The 19,273-nt window shown below is 45.3% G+C and overlaps 1 protein-coding gene across 1 annotated transcript; it reads left to right on the forward strand.

Annotated features, from left to right (window-relative positions):
* Positions 1 to 8,902: 8,902 nt before the first annotated feature.
* Positions 8,903 to 9,400, forward strand: LOC138377902 (ribonuclease 7-like). Its single transcript, XM_069463014.1, has one exon. The coding sequence runs from the start codon at positions 8,927 to 8,929 to the stop codon at positions 9,398 to 9,400; it is 474 nt and encodes a 157-aa protein (XP_069319115.1). The 5' UTR covers positions 8,903 to 8,926.
* The last annotated feature ends 9,873 nt before the right edge of the window (positions 9,401 to 19,273 follow it).

Raw genomic sequence — 19,273 nt, forward strand, 5'->3', positions numbered from 1 at the left:
TCCCCCTGCTGGTAGAGTTAGGGTGGTTGGAGGTAGGGGTGGGCCTAGAGTGGCTGTCTGCCCCTTCCAGAACCTGTAGCATTCCCCAAACTTCCCTATGTGCATTCCCTTCCCTCTAAGAGCTGGACAGTACCTCAGAGATCACCCCACCCAAGTCTTCATGACCCAAAAAGATGTGATGCTTGCCCAAGGCCACCAGCTGACCAGCCACCTTCAGCCATCCCTCCACTCCCCCGGTAACCACAGGGTTTCAGCCTCACCCAGTCCGTGAGCTACAATACTTACAGAATAAGAGCTCCACTGGTCCTTGGGTGAGAGGCTTTTTCCAGTTATCCTTGGCCCTGGCACCTTTTCTGGTAAACAATTCAGAGAGGATAGAAGGAACAGACTGGCCTGATAATTCTCTCTAGAAGGACAGAAGCTGAAGACAGCTGAGCTGGGTGGGCTCAGGGATTCTTCCTGCCTGAGGCCAAGGACAGCCCCGAGGTGAGAAGAAGGTAGAAAGGTTTCTGGGTGAAGACCAGTCTGGGAGGAGGCAGTGTCTCCTGAGTTTGAGGACCTGCTGTGCTGAGGGGGTTGGATGGGTGGGAGGAAAGAGACATTGCTATCTGGTCTCCTCCTCTCTGGTGTCATCAGTACACTTAGTTCCAACCTCCTTGCCAGAAGTCTCTCAGTTCCTGGGCTTTCTTTGATGTTTTCTCTGGCCCATAAGCTCTGCTCCTGTGGCAAGGTGAGAAGGAAAAGACTGTGGTGTTTCTGAGGAACAAAGTGCTTCTTATTCCTGACCCTCAGAGAACAGAGCATGCACCACTCTCATCCCACGCACGGGAACCCACGAGGCCGTGTGCAGAGGGGCCTCCCACCAAAGTGCCGACCTGAGAATCAAAGACCCGCATGTGGACTCACCACAGTCCCTGTCATCAGCCTCACTCCTGCCACACTGATACCCCTCACCTGGGACCTCAGGCCCTGTCAGAGTGCAAGTGTTCCTGGAGATCTATGCATGCGGACTCTGAAGCCTCCAATTTGGCAGGTTGGATTCAACAGCATAACATAGACTTGAGGGGATGTGGACCCCAGAGCCTGGCCTGATCAGATTAGGGCTGGGCTCCTAACTCTCTTTTTTATCAACATCTGCGCCTTCATCAGAACCCCGGAGCTCGCTCCCTGGCGCCTGCCAGCCGTAGCCCTTGACTTCCACAGGCCTCTCAGCCTTGTCTCCCTGCAAAGTGTTTTCCAGATTTGGGGCTTCCTCTTAGGAGAGCCTCTTCACCCTTGCCCTGGAGGGCAGGAGAGGGGAGTTAGGATTCATAGAGTTGAGCGCTCCAAGGCCCACAATATGGCTCAGGAGGAGGAAGCGGTGAGGCCACAGAGAGACATACTGGTGTTCTTCATTCACAGCCCTCTAGACTGGCACTTTTTGACAGCACAAACTAGAGTCCCAAACTGAATCCATCTTCCCAATGACTTGCTTCTCTTCCTCTGTTATCTATCTCAGCTTCCTCATTGACCTATGCAAGAAACCTGAGAGTGATCCTGTACCCTTCTTCCTCCCTCACCCCACCTATTAGAGGTCTTCCTACGTGGTGGTTAAGATCAAGGCTCTTGAGTGAAACAGACCAGGAATTGGACCCTGGCTCTGCAGCTCACGTGCTGCATACTACCAGTCTAAGTTTCCTAAACCACTACACTTCCATTTCTTCATCTGTTCATGAGGATAGTATTTTATACCTCATGGCAGTGTAAGGATTCATTAAGAGGTATATTAAGAGCTTTCAGCGCTATGCCTGGCACATGGTGAGTACTCAGTATGAGCATGAGTCCAGCCATCATGCAGCCCTGACAGTCCTATCTAAAACTTTTCCCAAGCCCGTCCATTCCATTCCTTCTCCTGCTCGGGCTCTCCTCTCTCCTGAACATCACATGCTCTCCAACTCCAACTCCAGTGAGGCCTAACTCAAATATATCTTTTACACAGCTGCCAGAGGGAAAAATGCAGTCCGTTCTTTTGTCAAAAACTCTGCAGTAGCTTCTTACAGTCCAAACTATGTCTCAGAGGACATAAGACCTTCCATGATCTCGCTCCTGCCCAGGTCTGCAGCTGCATCTGCCTCCCTGCCCTGCTTCCCATCTTGTGCCCCCACCCCTACTTTGTGCCTTTGCTCTGCTGTCTCTTCTACCTGGAATGCTGCTGCTCCCTCTCCTTTCCCTCCTACTCCATCAGGCCCAATGACCCTTGGAGAACAGAGCGTCCACCACTCTCATCCTATGCACGGGAGCCCCAGGAGGCCATGTACACAGGGGCCTCCCACCAAAGTGCCAACCTGAGAATCAAAGACCTCCATGTGGACTCCCCACAGTCCCTGTCATCAGCCTCACTCCTGCCACACCGACACCCCTCACCTGTGACCTCAGCTAGCTCATATGAATACTCAACCCAGAGGTCCCACTTACGAAGCTCCTGCTTGGCAGACCTCCCCAGGGAAGTGTGCACAGCCAAACAAGTGTGGATAGAGCCCACACAGGCAGGTGGCTCATTTGCGTCCTTCAGCCTGCTCAACAAGACACCACTGAGTGGGCATCCATGCAGGGTGGTGCCTGAGCCTGGCTGACTCAAGTCTCTGCTTTGAGGAAGCCAGCCACATTGTGGTCCCAGCCTTAAATCATGCTGCCTCTTCCCTGGTCCTTCAAGGCTGCAGCTTCCCTGAGAAGAGAAAGGGGCTTTTGATGCCTCTTGATCCTCCTCTTCCTTCATTCCCCACCCACCCATCATCACTCTCCACTCCCCTACCCACCACCACTCACCCCTTCACACATGATTGCTGAAACTGAACAGCACATCAGTAAAGAGTTCAGGACTTAATATTAATTGACCTACTGAGCTTCTGTTTCCTCTTCTATAAAATGGGATAATACCTTCCTTACCTCATTAGGCTATAAGAATAAAATGAGACAGCAAGCATGCAAGTGCTTTTTCATCATTAAATAACATATACATGGATCACCAGATATGGCCTTCTTGGTTCTACACTGAGTCACTTTTGACATCTGCAGAGCCTTTTATTCCCTAAGTAAGTCTTGCGACAGCACCCCCATCCACCCCCCATGCCTGCTCTGCCAATCTAGAGCCCCCTCTAACTCCTGACTTAGAAATCATCTCCATGAAGGTTTTATGATTACTTTAAAATAATTTTTAAAAAATTATTGTCAGTATCTGGAAAGCACTAGGGGCCAGGCACAGTGGCTCACATCTATAATTCAGCTACTTGGGAGACTGAGGCAGGAGTATCGCTTGAGCCCAGGAGAAAAAGAAAGAAAGAAAAGCACTAGGACAAATGTCATGGAAAATATACAGGTAAATAAGACTGTTCCAGTCCACATTAAATTTATAATTCCAAAGAAAAGGAACACGTATAAACATATGTAACCAAGGCATAAGTACAGGGCCAGGAAACATGGTGAGAAGGGACTGAGTGACAGGCCTTCGCATCCCCAACTGAAATCCTGATGGTCTGTTCTCTAAAATCCTGTCCTAGAGGTGCTGATCCACAGGATTGCTCCATGTACTATGACATCCACATCATGGTTTCATGAGCTCTCTAAGCCTGAGATTTGTGGGGTTATTCCCCCATTGCACTCAACTTTACATATACAAGAATTACCCTAGATATGAAAAACATTAAATTCTAGAGGGACAATAGCTTGTTCAAGGTGATATGTCTAATTCAGTGATTCTCAACCAGGGGCAATTTGATAATGTCTGGAGACATTTTTGGTTGTCTGCCACAACTGGGAGTTGCTACTGGCCCAAGGCTGGGGATATTCCTAAACATCCTACAGCCTACATTTCATAAGACAGTTCCTATAACAAAGCATTATCCAGGCCAAGATGTAAATAGCGCTGAGGTTGAGAAGCCCTGGTCTAAATGATGAGATAATCAAACTTCCTAAAAAGAGCAGACTTACTTATACTTTATGTAGTAAAAAGAATTGGTAAACATTTAAGGCTTAGAAATATTTTTGTTAAACAGATTTTGATTGTAATAGTGCTGGTTCTTCTACCAGCAAAAGGAGTATTAATAGTTCACCATTGAAATGATACATTTGAGTTATTTTTCCTGTAAAGATGACCCTCTGCATGTAAACATCTACACGTTCTCTCCCTTCCCTCCCCAAGGGTAAGCATTTGTAGAACAACTGGCCAGGGTGGCAGGTGCAGGAGTGACTCCATGTGATTGAGGAGAACCCTAAGATTTTACCCTGAGTGGGCTCGCCATGCTCTCAATGGCATTACTTTTTGCCCTGTCCATTTCAAGTTGCTCAAACAGTGTACTGTTTCATGGACAGTGCCTGGGTTGTCCTTGAACCCAAAGGATTGCTTCAGCCATATCAACCTTCAACCCCAGGGCTGAAGTCGGGAGCTGCATTGTCGGTTTCTCGATCTGATAACCATCTCGGTGGTTTGGTGGTGATCCTACTTGGGACTGGGATCATTCAGGAGCAGAGTGAATGCCTTCTAAAAGTTGAATCAGTTAGGGTCACATGCAAGGCACTATGCTATGTCCTATGAAAGATGTAAAAGAAGTGTAACAGGTGGGCCTAGTCTTCTGGGAATTGACAGTCTAAGTTGGAGGAAAACAATAAATATACATGAAGAAATGACCAATGCTTCAAGGCAGAAAATTATACATCTTGAAGACAGTAAATGCTGTAGGAATTTAGAGGTGAGAAAGATGTCTATGAATTGGGAGGGTCAGAAAAATTTTCGGCGGGGCGGGGGCGGGGGGGGGGCTGTCATCCTGGGGCCTTGGGATGGATCTCATGGGGTAGTTAGAAGTTCAGTAGAGATAAAAAGGATTATACAAGATACGTTTGACAAATGGGAGAAAACCAGTCTGGCTAGGCACTCAGTGGGAGAAAAGTCAGAGATGAAGTTAGAAAGACAGGTTTGTCTGATTGTGGCAGACCCTGACTATCAGGCTAAGGACATTTTACTTTATTCTGTATATAAAAGGGGAGCTGGCAAGGGCTCACTCCCAGAGCAGGTCCCTGTCTCCTGCATCCTGGCTTGTCTAAAGGCATTGGTGTGGGAGCCACGGTCCCCAATCTTCTGTAAGTGTGGCCTCCTCCAGACCCACAGCTGTTCCAGGAAAGGTCATGGGAATTCAGAGACCTGAAGCCAGTTCCACATCTAACCCCAACTTGCTGCATGTTTCACTTTCTCAGTCAACAAAAATGAGCCCATTACCTTTATTTATCCAAGGATCAACCAAATTAGGATACCAGAACTTGGATCTGCTCCTGCTTGGAGCAAAACTCTCATGGGCTTCCCATTGGTATCCAGAGGCTGTGTGGAACTCCGGAAGAGAGAGGGAGAGGCTCGGCTCTGAAGGGTGGGCACTAATCCAGGCCCGGCCCGCCTCCCTTCCCAACCCCCTCCCTCCCTCCCTCCCTCCCAACACAGGCCAGAGGAAGCAGCAGCTGTTGTCCTGTGGGGAAGACAGGCAGAAGTCCACCTGGCACTGTTGGGATTTTCACAACACCCGCCCCAACTTAAGCACACACACACACACACACACACACACACACACGACAGCAGCCTAGGGAGAGGTTGGGCCAGCAGCAGTGACTATGGCCATAGAATGAGAAGGAGGCTGGAATAGGGGTTGCTGGTGTGAGAGGTTTTCTTCCCTCCCACCTTCTCGCCCACCATTTTGTCTTCTGCTAAGTTTCTCTTCTTCCCTCTGCAAGACTCCCTGGCCTGATGCCTAACTCCTTTTGTTCTCCCTAACCTTGTCCCCCTTCCTCCATCTTTTCCTGTTGCTCCATGAATGCAGTGAAGGTAAAAGAGCAAAATTATCCTGCCAAGTGCAAAGTGAAGCAGATCTTGGAAGCTGGATAGTTTAAGCAAACAAACAACATCACCTCCCTTACCCAAATGATTGAATCAGAGCAAAGGTTTCAGCTTGAATTGTACAGATGGTAGGTTCAACTCTTCTACTTCAATTTTCATATGCCAGCCTAAACCTTTATTCTCTTTTCCCTTGGACCTGATAGAGTAGGGCCATGTTTATTTCACTTTCACGCAGTACTAAGGCAGCCTTTTGGACAGCCCAGCATAATGGAATTGAAGAGCAAACTGGGATAAGTGTAATGACAGGAAAACACAAGAGCAGAGGGCAGTTCAAATCGTGGTTTGGAAACATCTCACTTTAGGATAATGGGAAGTGGAAAGGGAACTGGGCTTGGAATTCAAATGAGCTCGCAGCTTCCCACCCAGCCTCCATTCCGGGTTAGACTGGCCCGTGCCAGCAGGCATTGGATCCACAGTCTGCTGTGGTTTAAACTGTGGATATCTCCTAACATTGGTGTTTCTACAGCAGCAGGGACACGATACTCTACCCAGAAGTTCAGTTTGCAAAGATTCAAGCACCTTAACAAAGAAGTGAACTACGGTCCCCTCAGCCAAAGCCTTGGGTGAGGGGAAACCAGAAGAGCCACAGGCCCATGTGAACTTGTTCTTGACTCTCTTTTGCCATCTAGTGGCTCTCCCCATCTCCAACACTACTTTTTCTTCTAAAGACCCTTCATCCTGACCCATGGCTATGCTCTCCATCTACTAAAATTATGTCCCCCTGGCCTCAAGACGAACCCCCATCTTCCTGACTCGAAATCCTAACTTCTGGACCAGAACATAAACCTTATGATCAAGATGGTGGTTTATGTGACCTCTCTACAATTGTAATCCACACAACAGATAGGCCCTTTACTGCTCTGCTTAGAACCCTCCCAGGGCTCCCCATTGCTCCTGGTGCCTGGAGTAAAAGTCAGAGCCCTTCTAATGGTCTCTAAGGCTTCCCATGACCTTGCCTCCGGTCCCTCTCTGAACCCCCTGCTCACCTGCTCCAGCCACACTGGACACCCTTCTGTTCCTCCAACACCACAGACATCCGTCTGCTCTAGAGCTTTTTTTTTTTTTTTAATTTTTTTTTTTTAATTTCAGCATATTACAGGGGTACAAATGTTTAGGTCACATATATTGTTATAGGGATTTTGCGGTGCTGTTCTTTTTACCTGGAACATTCTTCCTCCAGACAAACACAAATTCACTCTCTAATATTCAACTCTGTCCCAGAGTCACCTACTTCAATGACCCTACATAGAAATCACTGCCCTCCAACCCCTATCCTGTTCTACTTTTTTCCTTTCCTTACTGACTTTCCCCAATGGAATGTAAGCTCCACAAAGGCAGGGATTTTTCTCTCTTTTGCTCATTGATGGATCTCAAGTACCTTGGCACATAGTAGGTACTCAATAAATTCTTGTTAGTCAACATAGTCATATGAATGAAGCACACCTACTACTTACAGGTAAATTCTGAAAACAAAAATACTGTTCATCTCAGTTTTCCTGGCCTTCCCACCCACAATCAGCAATGCTTCTCTGCCTCAGCATGTCGGTTCTCCTGAGTGTCATATTCCAAGCTCATGGGAACCCCAGAGCAGCCTTGACCCTGACTTTCCACACAGCTGTTACCACCACAAGGAACACGGCATACAAGGTGAAGGGAGGGTTAAGGCAGGGTGTTGAAAGAAACACCAACACCTTTTTCAAACACAAACATTCAGACAGTGTTTAAGTCTTGCAACTTTCAATAAATAAAGGAGGGAAAGAATAAAGTTGAGAGGTGTTGCGTGCCTTCTCTAGGTAAAGCCAAGTGGTCTTGGTTGGCACCTGGAACTGGAGGGGCCCAGAGGAATGACTTCTTGTAGACTAACTGAGCTGTTGGGGATGTTGATGGGCATCTTGGCGGTACTGAGTCATCCACTTCCCTTGTCTCCACCATCTCCTCAGAAAGATAAGCAGTAGCCCCGGATGACAAGGAACCATACAAGGCAACTTTCTAGGCTATTCTGTCAGAGGAAAAGCAATCCTTAACACGGCAATGATTGACTCTTCCCAGTATCATGGACCAGAGGTGTATATAGGAGATAAATGACAACTCTCCCTGAAATTGATTTGGGTTGACACCTAGGTCAGGTGCTTTATTAAAGAGTCATTAAAACCATGTGGCCAGGGGCTAAATATAGGCTTTGAATGCAAGGATTCAAGCTTCCGCATTGCTGAACACATCTAGGCAGGTACAGGTATCCATAGGTATCCACTTATCTGGGACATGTAAGTGGAGAGGCATGAACCTGATTCATTTCCTGATCCAGGAATTACTGCCCGGCCCACCCCTAAACAGAAGCAGCATCACCTGGGCCAGCTCTTAAGGCCATAGGCAGTGAGAAGAGGCACTCAGAAGTCTGAGAGTCCAGCAGTGCGTGGACATAGCCTCAGCCCACTGAGCAGGAGTCACAGCACGAGGACTAAGTGAAGAGGTGCAGCTGCGGCAGGACCCAGTGAGGAGACAGGACATAGAAGGAGGGATTGGTTCTGACCAGGCGAGAGTACCCTCAGGTGAGTGATAAGATGAACAAGGAAGGGACTCCACTCAGGGGAGATGAGAACTCACATGGGGAGAGGGGAGAATGGTATTGGGGGTAGAGAAACAAAATGGCAAAAAATGGGAACACAGAGGAGATGGGATTGGGGGTGTGGAGGGGATGAGACACAGACATAAGGACATGGGGCCACAAAGGGGAGGGGACTTGAGGGAGAGGAGATGGAACAGAGCAGAAGGCAACAGGGACAGAATGAAGGGAGTAGAGCTACAAGGCCAGGGTCATGGGGCCACAGTGGATGTGCACACAGAGGGAGAGGAAGAGGCGAGAAACAGAGTAAGGAAAGGACACAGTAGGACAAGGAGATGGGTGACCCACTAGAATAATCAGGTATAGGAAGGCTGACTTCTCAACTGAACACCTCCTGCTCTCTGTCCCAGTGACCCCAGCCCTCCATTCTGACTGCTCCCCCAAGAAAGATGGCACTAGCCAGGACAGAGTTCCAGTCCCTGCTGCTGCTCCTGCTGCTGGGGCTGTGGGTGGCCGAGACCCCAGTCAGTGCCAAGCCCAGCCACATGACTTCATCTCAGTGGTTTCAAACTCAGCATGTGCAGCCCAGCCCTCAAGCATGCAACTCAGCAATGCGCAACATCAACAAGTACACAAAACATTGCAAAAACCTCAACACCTTCCTGCATGAATCCTTCTCCAGTGTGGCGACCACCTGCCAGAGCCCCAATATAGCCTGCAAGAAGAAGGGCCATAGTAACTGCCACCAGAGCCATGGGCCCGTGTCCCTAACCCTATGTGAGCTCACCTCAGGGAAGTACCCGAACTGCAGGTACAAAGAGAAGCGCCTGAACAAGGCTTACATAGTGGCCTGTGACCCTCCCCAGAAAAGGGACTCTCAGCAATTCCAGCTGGTTCCTGTGCACTTGGACAAAATCCTTTAGGTTTCCAGACTGCCTCACTCTTTGGCTGAAGCTGAATTCTCTCTCCAGGCCTCTGCACCACTCTGCCTCTCCTACACTCAGAGCATTCTCTTCCCCTCATCTCTTGGAGCTCTTCCTGGTTCAGCCTCTTCTGGGAAGCTGAGGGGGAACTAAGGCTGACACCTTGGTGGGCTGAGCTCCTGAGGATATGGTCTTTCATCTTTTTGTTGCTGTTTTCCCAAAAGCTTACCCCCCAGAGGCAATCTGAGCAGGATCAGGGGTCTGGAGTCCCTGGTCTATGCCCTTGTACATCTCTCCCCTGTCCCGTGTTATCATGGCAGCATGACAAGGGGAGGAAACAAATGGAAAAAGGGCACATGGGATTTCTGCACAGAGCTTTTCCGGTTCCTAGACTAGTAGTCTTACCCAGCTCTGACGTGGTAGTGAGGTGACCTGTGTGGAGAGAGGTGGTCAGAAGGAAAGAAGACAAAGAAATGCCACTTCATATTTACATAGAACTTCATGCTCTTCACAGTAATTGTCTAATCCCTTGTGACAAAGACTTGACAGGGATTACTCGCTTTCTTTATGGATGAGGAAACTGAGATTTCAGAAAGCTTAATTAGTTAGAGAGCTTGTCTCATTGCTTAGTAGCAGAACCGGGACTTGAACCTAGGTCTCCTTATTCTAAATGTGGTGCACTTTCTACTATACCAGTTGTACAAGAAAGGAGAGACCATTGCAGGGACAAGAGGAGAACTAGGTGAGAGTTCACACATGAAGAAATGTACCCTGAGAGCTCTGAAGAGCCAGTTAACCAGTGTTGGCTGCAATAAATGTCATTACCTCTCCAGCCAAGAGACTGTTTATGAGGTGCCCAGGGATCTTCATTCATTCATTCTCTCTCTATTTCTCTCTTCCTCTCTAACTGCCCCTCCCCCTTCTCTTGTCCACTGCTCTTTCGACCTGGGCCCTGGGCCTGGCTCTGGCTAGATCCCCTTGGCCTGAAGGCATAAGGTAAAGGGAGTGTCCCAGCTTCAACCTCCTGATCCAGGATCACATTTCCCTTGACCTTAAGGGACTTCCGTGGCTCTGAGCCTGCTTGTCACAAACAGGCTGGTGGGAGCTGCCAGAGCTTCCTTCCTCCTGATAATATCTCCCCTGCCTCAATGCTTCCCTGGCTCTCCGCTCTGGCAGTCTGCCCAGGCCTGAGGGGTTGAGATGTGAAAATGCCATCTCCTTGTGCCCCTGGGCTGCAGACACCATTACTCCCTCTCTGGTAAGCAGAGCTGGAGAAGGTCTGGCTTTGTATAGCCGAGTCCTAAAGGCCCCTCTGGCAGCACTGTCTACAACCCTGACCACCACCCTCCCCTTCTCTCTTTCTTTATGTCAGTCCCAGACAAACTGCACTGTGCCCCATGACTACCCTAATCCAGACCCCAATACATTGTCAGCCCTTCCTGCCCCTGCTGGGGATTCTATTCTACTTATCTCTTCCCACCAACTGCGGTGACCACAATCAGAGTGAGCTTTGGAGCCAGTCAGAATTAGGTACAAATCCTGGCTCAGTTGTTCCTGGCTGTGTGACCTAAAGCAAGAGGCAGATCTGTTTCCCCATAGCAAAATGAGAGTAATCTCACCTGCCAAACAGGATTGCAGGAAGATTTAGAAATGACATTTATGAAGCTCTACTCAGCCCCAGGTACTGTAGGCATTAGATAATGATAACTAGTCGGTGCTGGTAGCAGTAGTAGCAATATCCACCTTTGGAAAACACACAGACCAAGGCAAATGCCCCACTCAAGTCTCTAGTTCTGTTCTGCTGGATGGGTGTTCATGCCTGGACTAGGGGACAAGCCTGCAAGCAGAGTCCTGCCAGGGCAGCCGGGTTGTTTGAGATGATGAGGGGAGAAGGTAGGGAAAAGATGATCAAAAGAAAGGGGAGCAGATCATTGAGCAATTCAAACAGAATGTGGGCCAGTAAGTTGATGAGGTGGCCATCACAGAGGCTTGAAAATAGAGGAACACTAAAAGCATGTTGTGGCCAAATGCCAAATGACTGCATGTAAAGATAAGTATTCCCTGGAAACAGAACATTGCCATCATAGAATTGACTTCTGGGATACTCAAATAAATCTGAAGTTTTATCCAAAATCTGAATGTGTTTGGAACTCCTGTGGTCACCATACTATACATTTGCCTTCTAAATAGATGATTTTCGACTGAGGTGCATGGAAAAGCAAGATGCTTGGGGGTAGCTGATTTTTCTCTTCACTTTATTCTTTTTTCAAAACTCTTTATTTTCTTTATTGGTGACTTTTCTTATGGATATTATGGTTTTAGATACAATCTCTTCACAAAATTTGAAATGGATAAAATTATGCCTTTAATGCATCCTCCAAAATAAGAATTTCCAAATGGGACTTTTTCTTGAAAGACTTGACCTAAATAACACTAAATACCTAAAAAGTTCTAAAGTAATCTGTGGTGATAAAGGTCAGAATAGTTGTAGCCTTGGGGAAGTACTAACTGCAAAGGGGTCTTGGGGAGCCTTCTGAGGGTTTGGAAATGTTCTATTCTCCGTCTATATATGTTTACTGTGTGAAAACTCATTGAACTATACACTTAAGACTTATGTGATTTGCTATATATAAGTTACACCTCAATTTTTAAAAATCTTCCAAAAAAGTATTCTTCTTAAGGATTATTTTATTTACATGATAAATAATAATACACCAATCAATTCTAAAAACAATATGATATAATTAATCATAGACAGAACTATGATATAATCTAATTTCTATTGTTCTGCCTTACACTATTTGCTAAATTAAATAGTACTGGTACCATTTATTAAATTGTCATAAATACTTTGGGCTTAAAAAGTATAGTTGACCCTTGAATAACATGGGGGGTTGGGGCACTGACCCCTTGTGCAATCAAAAACCTAAGTATAACTTTGACTCCTCCAAGGCTTAACTACTAATAGCCTATTATTGACTGGCTATTTATTAACACATATTTTGTAAATTAAGTATATTATATACTGTGTTCTTACAATAAAGTAAGCTAGAGGAAAGGAAATGTTATTAAGAAAATCATAGGGAAGGGAAAAAATATTTACTCCACAAAGTGGAAGTGGATCATCATAAAGGTCTTCATCCTCATCGTCTTCATATTGAGTAGGTTGAGGAGGGGGAGGAAAAGGGGGGGGTTGGTCTTACTGTCTTAGGGGTAGCAGAGGTGGGAGAAAATCCACATATTAAGTGGACCTGCACAATTCAAACCCATGTTGTTCCAGGGTCAACTGTATATAACGTTTTTCCTGTGTATAAGGTTTTTCCTGACTAACACATTCTCTCCTATTATTTATATTACCTGTCAATTAATTTTCCTATTTTTTAGCTATGTGAAAATTCTTATTAATAACTGTTTTATATGTAATATTATAAGCTTTCACAACCATTCATTGTGGCATTTTTCTTAAAGTATTTAGTATGCATTTGTATGTCCACTGACTAATAGAATTTCACATTTTTAAAAGTTCATAAGGCCAGGCATGGTGGCTCAAGCCTGTAATCCTAGCACTCTGGGAGGCCAAGGTGGGAAGATTGCTTGAGCTCAAGAGTTGAGACCAGCCTGAGCAAGAGCGAGACCCTGTCTCTACTAAAATTAGAAAAAATTAGCCAGGTTTGGTGGCACGTGCTTGTAGTCCCAGGCACTCGAGAGGCTGAGACAAGAAGATTGCTTGAGCCCAGGAGTTTGAGGTTGCTGTGAGCTAGGCTGATGCCACAGCACTCTAACCTGGGAAACAGAGCAAGACTGTGTCTCAAAAATAAATAAATAAATATAAAAGTTCATAAGGAAAATTTTATTCCAAGTTACATCTAGAATGCTTATCAATATTTGAAAGTGACTATTCAGATATTAACAATGAATCCAAATGACCTGCCTTGTTCTCATTACTGATGCTTTAACTGATTAGACTTGACAGTCACTCATTCCTTCACATGGTCTTGATCACAGCCAAGTTCAGGGATGCCAGGACTAATGTTGAAATAGACATTTGACTATTCAAGCCTTCCAAAAGCCAAAGCTGAGTCCAAGATGGTAATAATTTAGGCCAAATACCAAAGCTGACTGAACCATGATGAATTCCTACCTGAAAGTTGAAGAATGGGAAAAGAAAACCAATCAGTTATGAGAGATTTCTGTTGCTGGGTCTGAGAGCTTGGAGAGAGGAGGAGGGTGTCCAGGGGAACACTGCCTAGCTTTGTGTAGATGGCTTTAAACATGGACCTAAGGAGCAGAAATGGAGTCCAGTAAAGAAAGTCACCCCAAGAACTGGAGCTAGGTTGAGCCGGCTTTCCTAGGAGTGAGGTAGATTAGGTAGGAGATTTTTGCACATGACTCTGGTTCCCAGAAGTCTCCACACAGTATAATAAATGAGCCTATGAAGAAGGCCAACAGAATGAACGTGAAGAAAATTTCTGATCTCCAGGGCATTTCCTCTTCCTACCTACACCCTGCCCTTGAGATCAGAACCCTTTGGGCCTCTTCATAGTGTCTAGGGCTCTACGAAATAACCCTAGAGCTACGGCCCCCAAAAACGTAGCTGTAGCCACAACACCCAGGGAGCCTTCTCTTTGGGAGAGACTTGCCCCACTTCATTACATTTCTCCTGTACTCCTGCACAGCTGGGCTTCCCAAAGTGCTTCAAAAACTTCAGAACCTCATTTTAAAGTCCTCTTCCTCCCCCCACCCCACAATGGAGGGGCAGAAAGAAGAGCAGTTATAGCTCTTACCAGGATGTTTACCTGTGCGGGACCCCAAAGCCAGTAAGCTTGGGAGCATTCGTGGAGCCATAGGGACATGAGAAAGCCCACATTGCTGATGAGACCTTGTAAGAGGTCCACAGTTCATAAGAGGAGAGGTAAGGAAAGCTGTCTGCCCATGACAGAAATACACACTATGATAGAAAGGCCTCTTAACTCAGGGAGGCGGGAGTTTCCTCACCTATGTGAAGGTACTTACTTCATAGGCATACTATGTGGATTAAATGTGACAATACATATAAAGCACTTAGTACAGTGGCTAGCACGCAGGGAAAGTTTGAGAGATGTTAGCACTTGTATTTATTATTGTGGTGTCAAATGTTGAGCGGCCAAACCTGTGATGAATAGAGCAGGCCTGACTTCCTTTACAGAAGAACAAAGGATTTAAACAGAAGCCAAACTCCTCCTCATCCTCCTCTTGCCAAAAAGCTCCTAGCCAAGAGTAAATAAGGTAAGGTTCAAGGTCAGACGAAAAGGACAATATGCATTAATTTCTCTAGATAACATAATTTGAGGGGAGTAGAAGAGTGCTTTCAATCGGAAGGGAAAGAAGGCTATCAAGAATTTCTGTTAAGACTACTTAAGGGAGGTTTGTCTAATCTCTACCCTCCATGAATCCAAAGATATGAAAATAAGTTGGAGAATTTAGGGCCACTAACTTTTGAGGGTGCCCTCTGTATCCCTTCAAATCTAAAGTATTCAATTATCACAGCAATTGATGGCTCTCGTGACATTTCCAACTTCCCCTCCTGAGATATTTAAACCAGTCCTTAGATAAGCTTACTATCCTTTCATCTCCATCACGGAAATCTCTTATATTTTTCCCACCCTCCGATTCAGCTCCATTTCCTAGTTCATCTTCCATTACTCAAAACCTCCACCAATGCCCATGGCTCGTGTCCAATGAACTGGTAATAGTGGGAAAACATTATGGTCACTACTTTCTCTGGCCTTTGCATAGAAACTTAGTTGAATTTATACATGTAAAACATAAACTGACCCTGGTATGAATGAGTACAGATGCTTGTGCCATGGCATTTAGCACAAGATGAAACTTCACATCTACATGGCTTTAGGGCTCTTTCAGTAGATAGTCATAAAATTATAATGCTGCAGGACTTCTTGTCCAATTATCTCAGAGACCATCCAGTCCTGCCTTCTTCATTTTGCAAATAAGAAAAATAAGACTCAGAGGGCTTAAACACTTTGCCCAAGACCACATGGCTAGTTTAGGCAAGAATTCAGGTTTTTAAAAAGAGTCCAGTGTTCTTTCCAAACTGGCACTCCAATTAATGGTCCCAAATTGATCTCAGGCATTTTTCAAGGTCAAATTCACCATACATAAACTGGCAAATCAATCTGCAAATGGACAGACTCCTGGATGTGAGACAAAAGCATTTTCATCCAAAAGAGTGTTTAGTGCACAAGATCCTGACCATTTGCATTTCTGCCATTCATCTGAATGCACATATTGTAACAGTGAGATAGAGAAAAAAAAAAATAGTACCCAAGAACTTGATGGTAAACTAGTCAAGCATGTCCCTGGCTATGCCATTGGCTGTTGGAAACATAAATAAGGACAGGCATCAAGAAAAGAAGGCCTTAGGCTGGGCGCGGTGGCTCACGCCTGTAATCCTAGCACCCTGGGAGGCAGAAGCGGGAAGATCTCTCAAGGTCAGGAGTTCGAGACCAGCCTGAGCAAGAGTGAGACCCCCGTCTTTACTAAAAATAGAAAGAAATTAGCTGGACAACTAAAAACATATATATATAAAAAAATTAGCCGGGTATGGTGGCATATGCCTGTAGTCCCAGCTACTTGGGAGGCTGAGGCAGAAGGATTGCTTGAGCCCAGGAGTTTGAGGTTGCTGTGAGCTAGGCTGATGCCACAGCACTCTAGCCCGGGCAACAGAGTGAGACTCTGTCTCAAAAAAAGAAAGAAAGAAAGAAGAAAGAAAGGAAGGAAGGAAGGAAGGAAGGAAGGAAGGAAGGAAGGAAAGAAAGAAAAGAAAGAAAGAAAAGACGGCCTTGATCTCCCATTTGCTATTTGGGACCAGGGTGAAAACATTATAGAGATCCTTTGGTGGAGCTCTAGGTGGGCCAGAGACATTCCAAAGCATTTATCATTGGTAAGGGTGACCATTCTCTGCCGTCAAAGTTGGCACATCCAGAAATGGATCTTTATGACCAACTAGAGCCTGCAGAGCAGTGCTTCCCAGACTTTCCCCTGAAGTGCTAGTAACTGCAGAAGAGAATTAATTATAATAAAACACCCCAAGTAGTGCCCAACGAGTTTGAGCTTTCTCTGATGTCTCCTTCTTTCACTTAACTAATATTTATAAAATAGCCATGTGTATGGATGTTTTATATGCTATCTTAAAATTTCATTTGTGGTAATGACAGATCAATGTTAATTTCCTGGTGTTGATGGCTGTATTCTGGCTATGCAGGCAAAGGTACTTGTAATTAGGAAATTGTCACTGAAGTATTAGGGAGTAATGGGCAGCATGTCTGTACCTTGTTCTCAAATAGCTCAGCAATATTAACAATTGGGGAATCTGGGTGAAGCAGATAGGGGAGTTCTGTGTACTATTTCTGAAACTTTTATGTAATTTTGAAATTATTTCCAAGTAAAAATATTTTAAGTTATTTTAAAAATGTAATTCATTTAAATTTTTCCATCATACAATTTTATTTTCTGTAAAAATAATGCCTTAAATTAATCCATCACCATGCCCAAAAACATAGTTTTAGTAAAATTAGGAAAGAAGATATTTATCTTGTGACTTTGAGCACCCCCTGCATACATCTGCATACTGCTTAGGGTAGGAGTATGCTGGCCTTAACTTGCTCTCTGTGGGTTCCCATCTCTGACCAGTGTTTGTCTTCAAGAACTAGGTGAGGAAGGTAGGATAGTCATGAAGCCAGAGCAGTAGGAAGGTCCTTACGTGCTGAAAAATGAGAAAATCAACCCAGCACTAGGAACAGTGGCTGGGACACAGAAAACCCTCAGTAAACATTAGCTATGATTGTTTTTGTCATCCCTGGGAGGTCTGAAGACTGCACGCAGGCTTGTTGTGGTAAGTCAAAGGTCATGTGAGGGGAGCCACATGCCTCAGCTCTGGCTGGGTTGAAGACTGCATCCTCTCCCTCATGAGGACAAATCTGGGAGTCAGGAACAAAGGGAGACAGTCCACCCACAGAGGCAAGATCATGGTGCAAATGGGCACCCTAAGCCCCAAAACCATTTGTTGGGAATGTTATAGAGAATATACCTCTGGTCAGTGCAAGAGATGGGGTTCCATGAACTCCGAAGTGCCTTCCAGCTTTGGTATTCTATGAAACTGGGTCCATGTAAAGTTGAAGTGCCTTGCACAAGATCATGCAGCTAATTAGTGACAGAAGTGGGGTGAGAATTTGGGGTTAATAGTGTGTAATTTGGGGAAATTGGCTATTTTTGTATATACAATCATACACAAAGCACAATGCCTTGGCACATGAAGCACTTTTAAAATGATAGCTATTATTTTTAACAAAGCAGCTAGCACTGCGCCAAGCACATATTAGATGTTCATTAAATAGTGGTTGGTAGCATCCTTTCTTCCTGTTGATGTTGTACAGCCCTGTGCTGACCAGAACCTTGAGTAATGTGGTGTATGTTATCCTGCCTGCCTTTAGTAAAATAGTTAATATTACACTCTATATACTATACTCCTAGGCATTTTAATATTCACCACACCATATGAAATATGTAAAATATATATTCCTCGTATAATATCATTTTTGCAGAAATGTATCTGAAAAGATTTTTAAAGTTTTACATTTGAAATTATTTGACTGTAAGTAAGTTGTGATTGGCACTGTTTTTTCTGCAATCATGGTACTTGGAAATTCCTGTAAAATGAGAAAGTCTAACCTAAGATTGTTTTCCAATGTAATGAACCTTTTATGTGTGCCAAATTTCAAAATAAGTGAAATAAACTCTATGTCACTTTGGTAGCAAGTAAGTACGTTTTTCTTTAAAGACAGGTTCTTGCTCTGTTGCCCAAGCTAGAGTGTAGTGGTGCAATCATAGTTCACTGTAACCTCAAATCTCTGGGCTTAAGCAATCCTCCTGCCTCAGCCTCCCAAAGCACTGGGATTATAGGTGTGAGCCACTGTACCCAGCCAGTAAATATTTTTAATTTGATTCTGCATTTGACTTTTCCTGTATTGGAGCCTATATGTATATATATATATATATATATTTTTTTTTTTTTTTGGTCTCAAATAGGCACTTGAAAACTTCCCAGGCCCTAGGCACTGAGCCTCTAGTGCTTAATGGATAAAACAGCCCTGAGAGTGTGGCAGTTAGGAAAACTCATGACGAATTACTAGGCTCAAAATACACAATCAAAGGAACCCCTTCCCCAGGCTTCCCTGAATGAGGCTAGCCAGCTGCAGGGCCAGTACCTACTTGAGGGAAAGCATGTTTGCAACTTAATTGGATTCAGAGCTCACGAAGTCTCTGGTCAGTCATCTTGGTCAGGAGGAAATGTTTAGGCCAGGCCTGGGCTCCTGCTGCCATCCCCACTCTCTCACTTTAAAGCCTTGCAGCTTGGGGTCTGCCACTGTTAATGAATAATCACTTGGCAATCCTTCCATCCCAATGGGAGAGGCTCAGATGAGGGCCTCAAGAGAGAAATGACTTCCTGGGGGAAAAAAAAAAGATTTGCTCCCTGCTGCCCAAGTTAACTGCTTTCTGGGTAATGTTTTCCTGGGTTCAAAAATCAATGTTTTGTTTGCTTTGTGGGGAGGAGTGCATGAAGGGATCCCCACGGCAGAAAGGGTGAGTTCTGTTGGTGAACAGGGCTCCACCTTAGGGCAGAGGGACAAACATCTCAGAAATTTTACTTTCAGAAATGCAGATACTAGGAGGCTTAGTGATTTTTTGCCACTTTGGGGAGCATTTTATCTCAAAGGCAGAGAAGTCACACAAATCCCAGAGGTTTAGATGCTGGGTGGGGCCCAACACACGAACACAGACCTGAGAAACTGCAGTTCAGAGTAAGTTCCCCCAGCT

The sequence above is a fragment of the Eulemur rufifrons genome, chromosome 2, assembly GCF_041146395.1.
Source record: "Eulemur rufifrons isolate Redbay chromosome 2, OSU_ERuf_1, whole genome shotgun sequence".
NCBI lineage: Eukaryota > Metazoa > Chordata > Mammalia > Primates > Lemuridae > Eulemur > Eulemur rufifrons.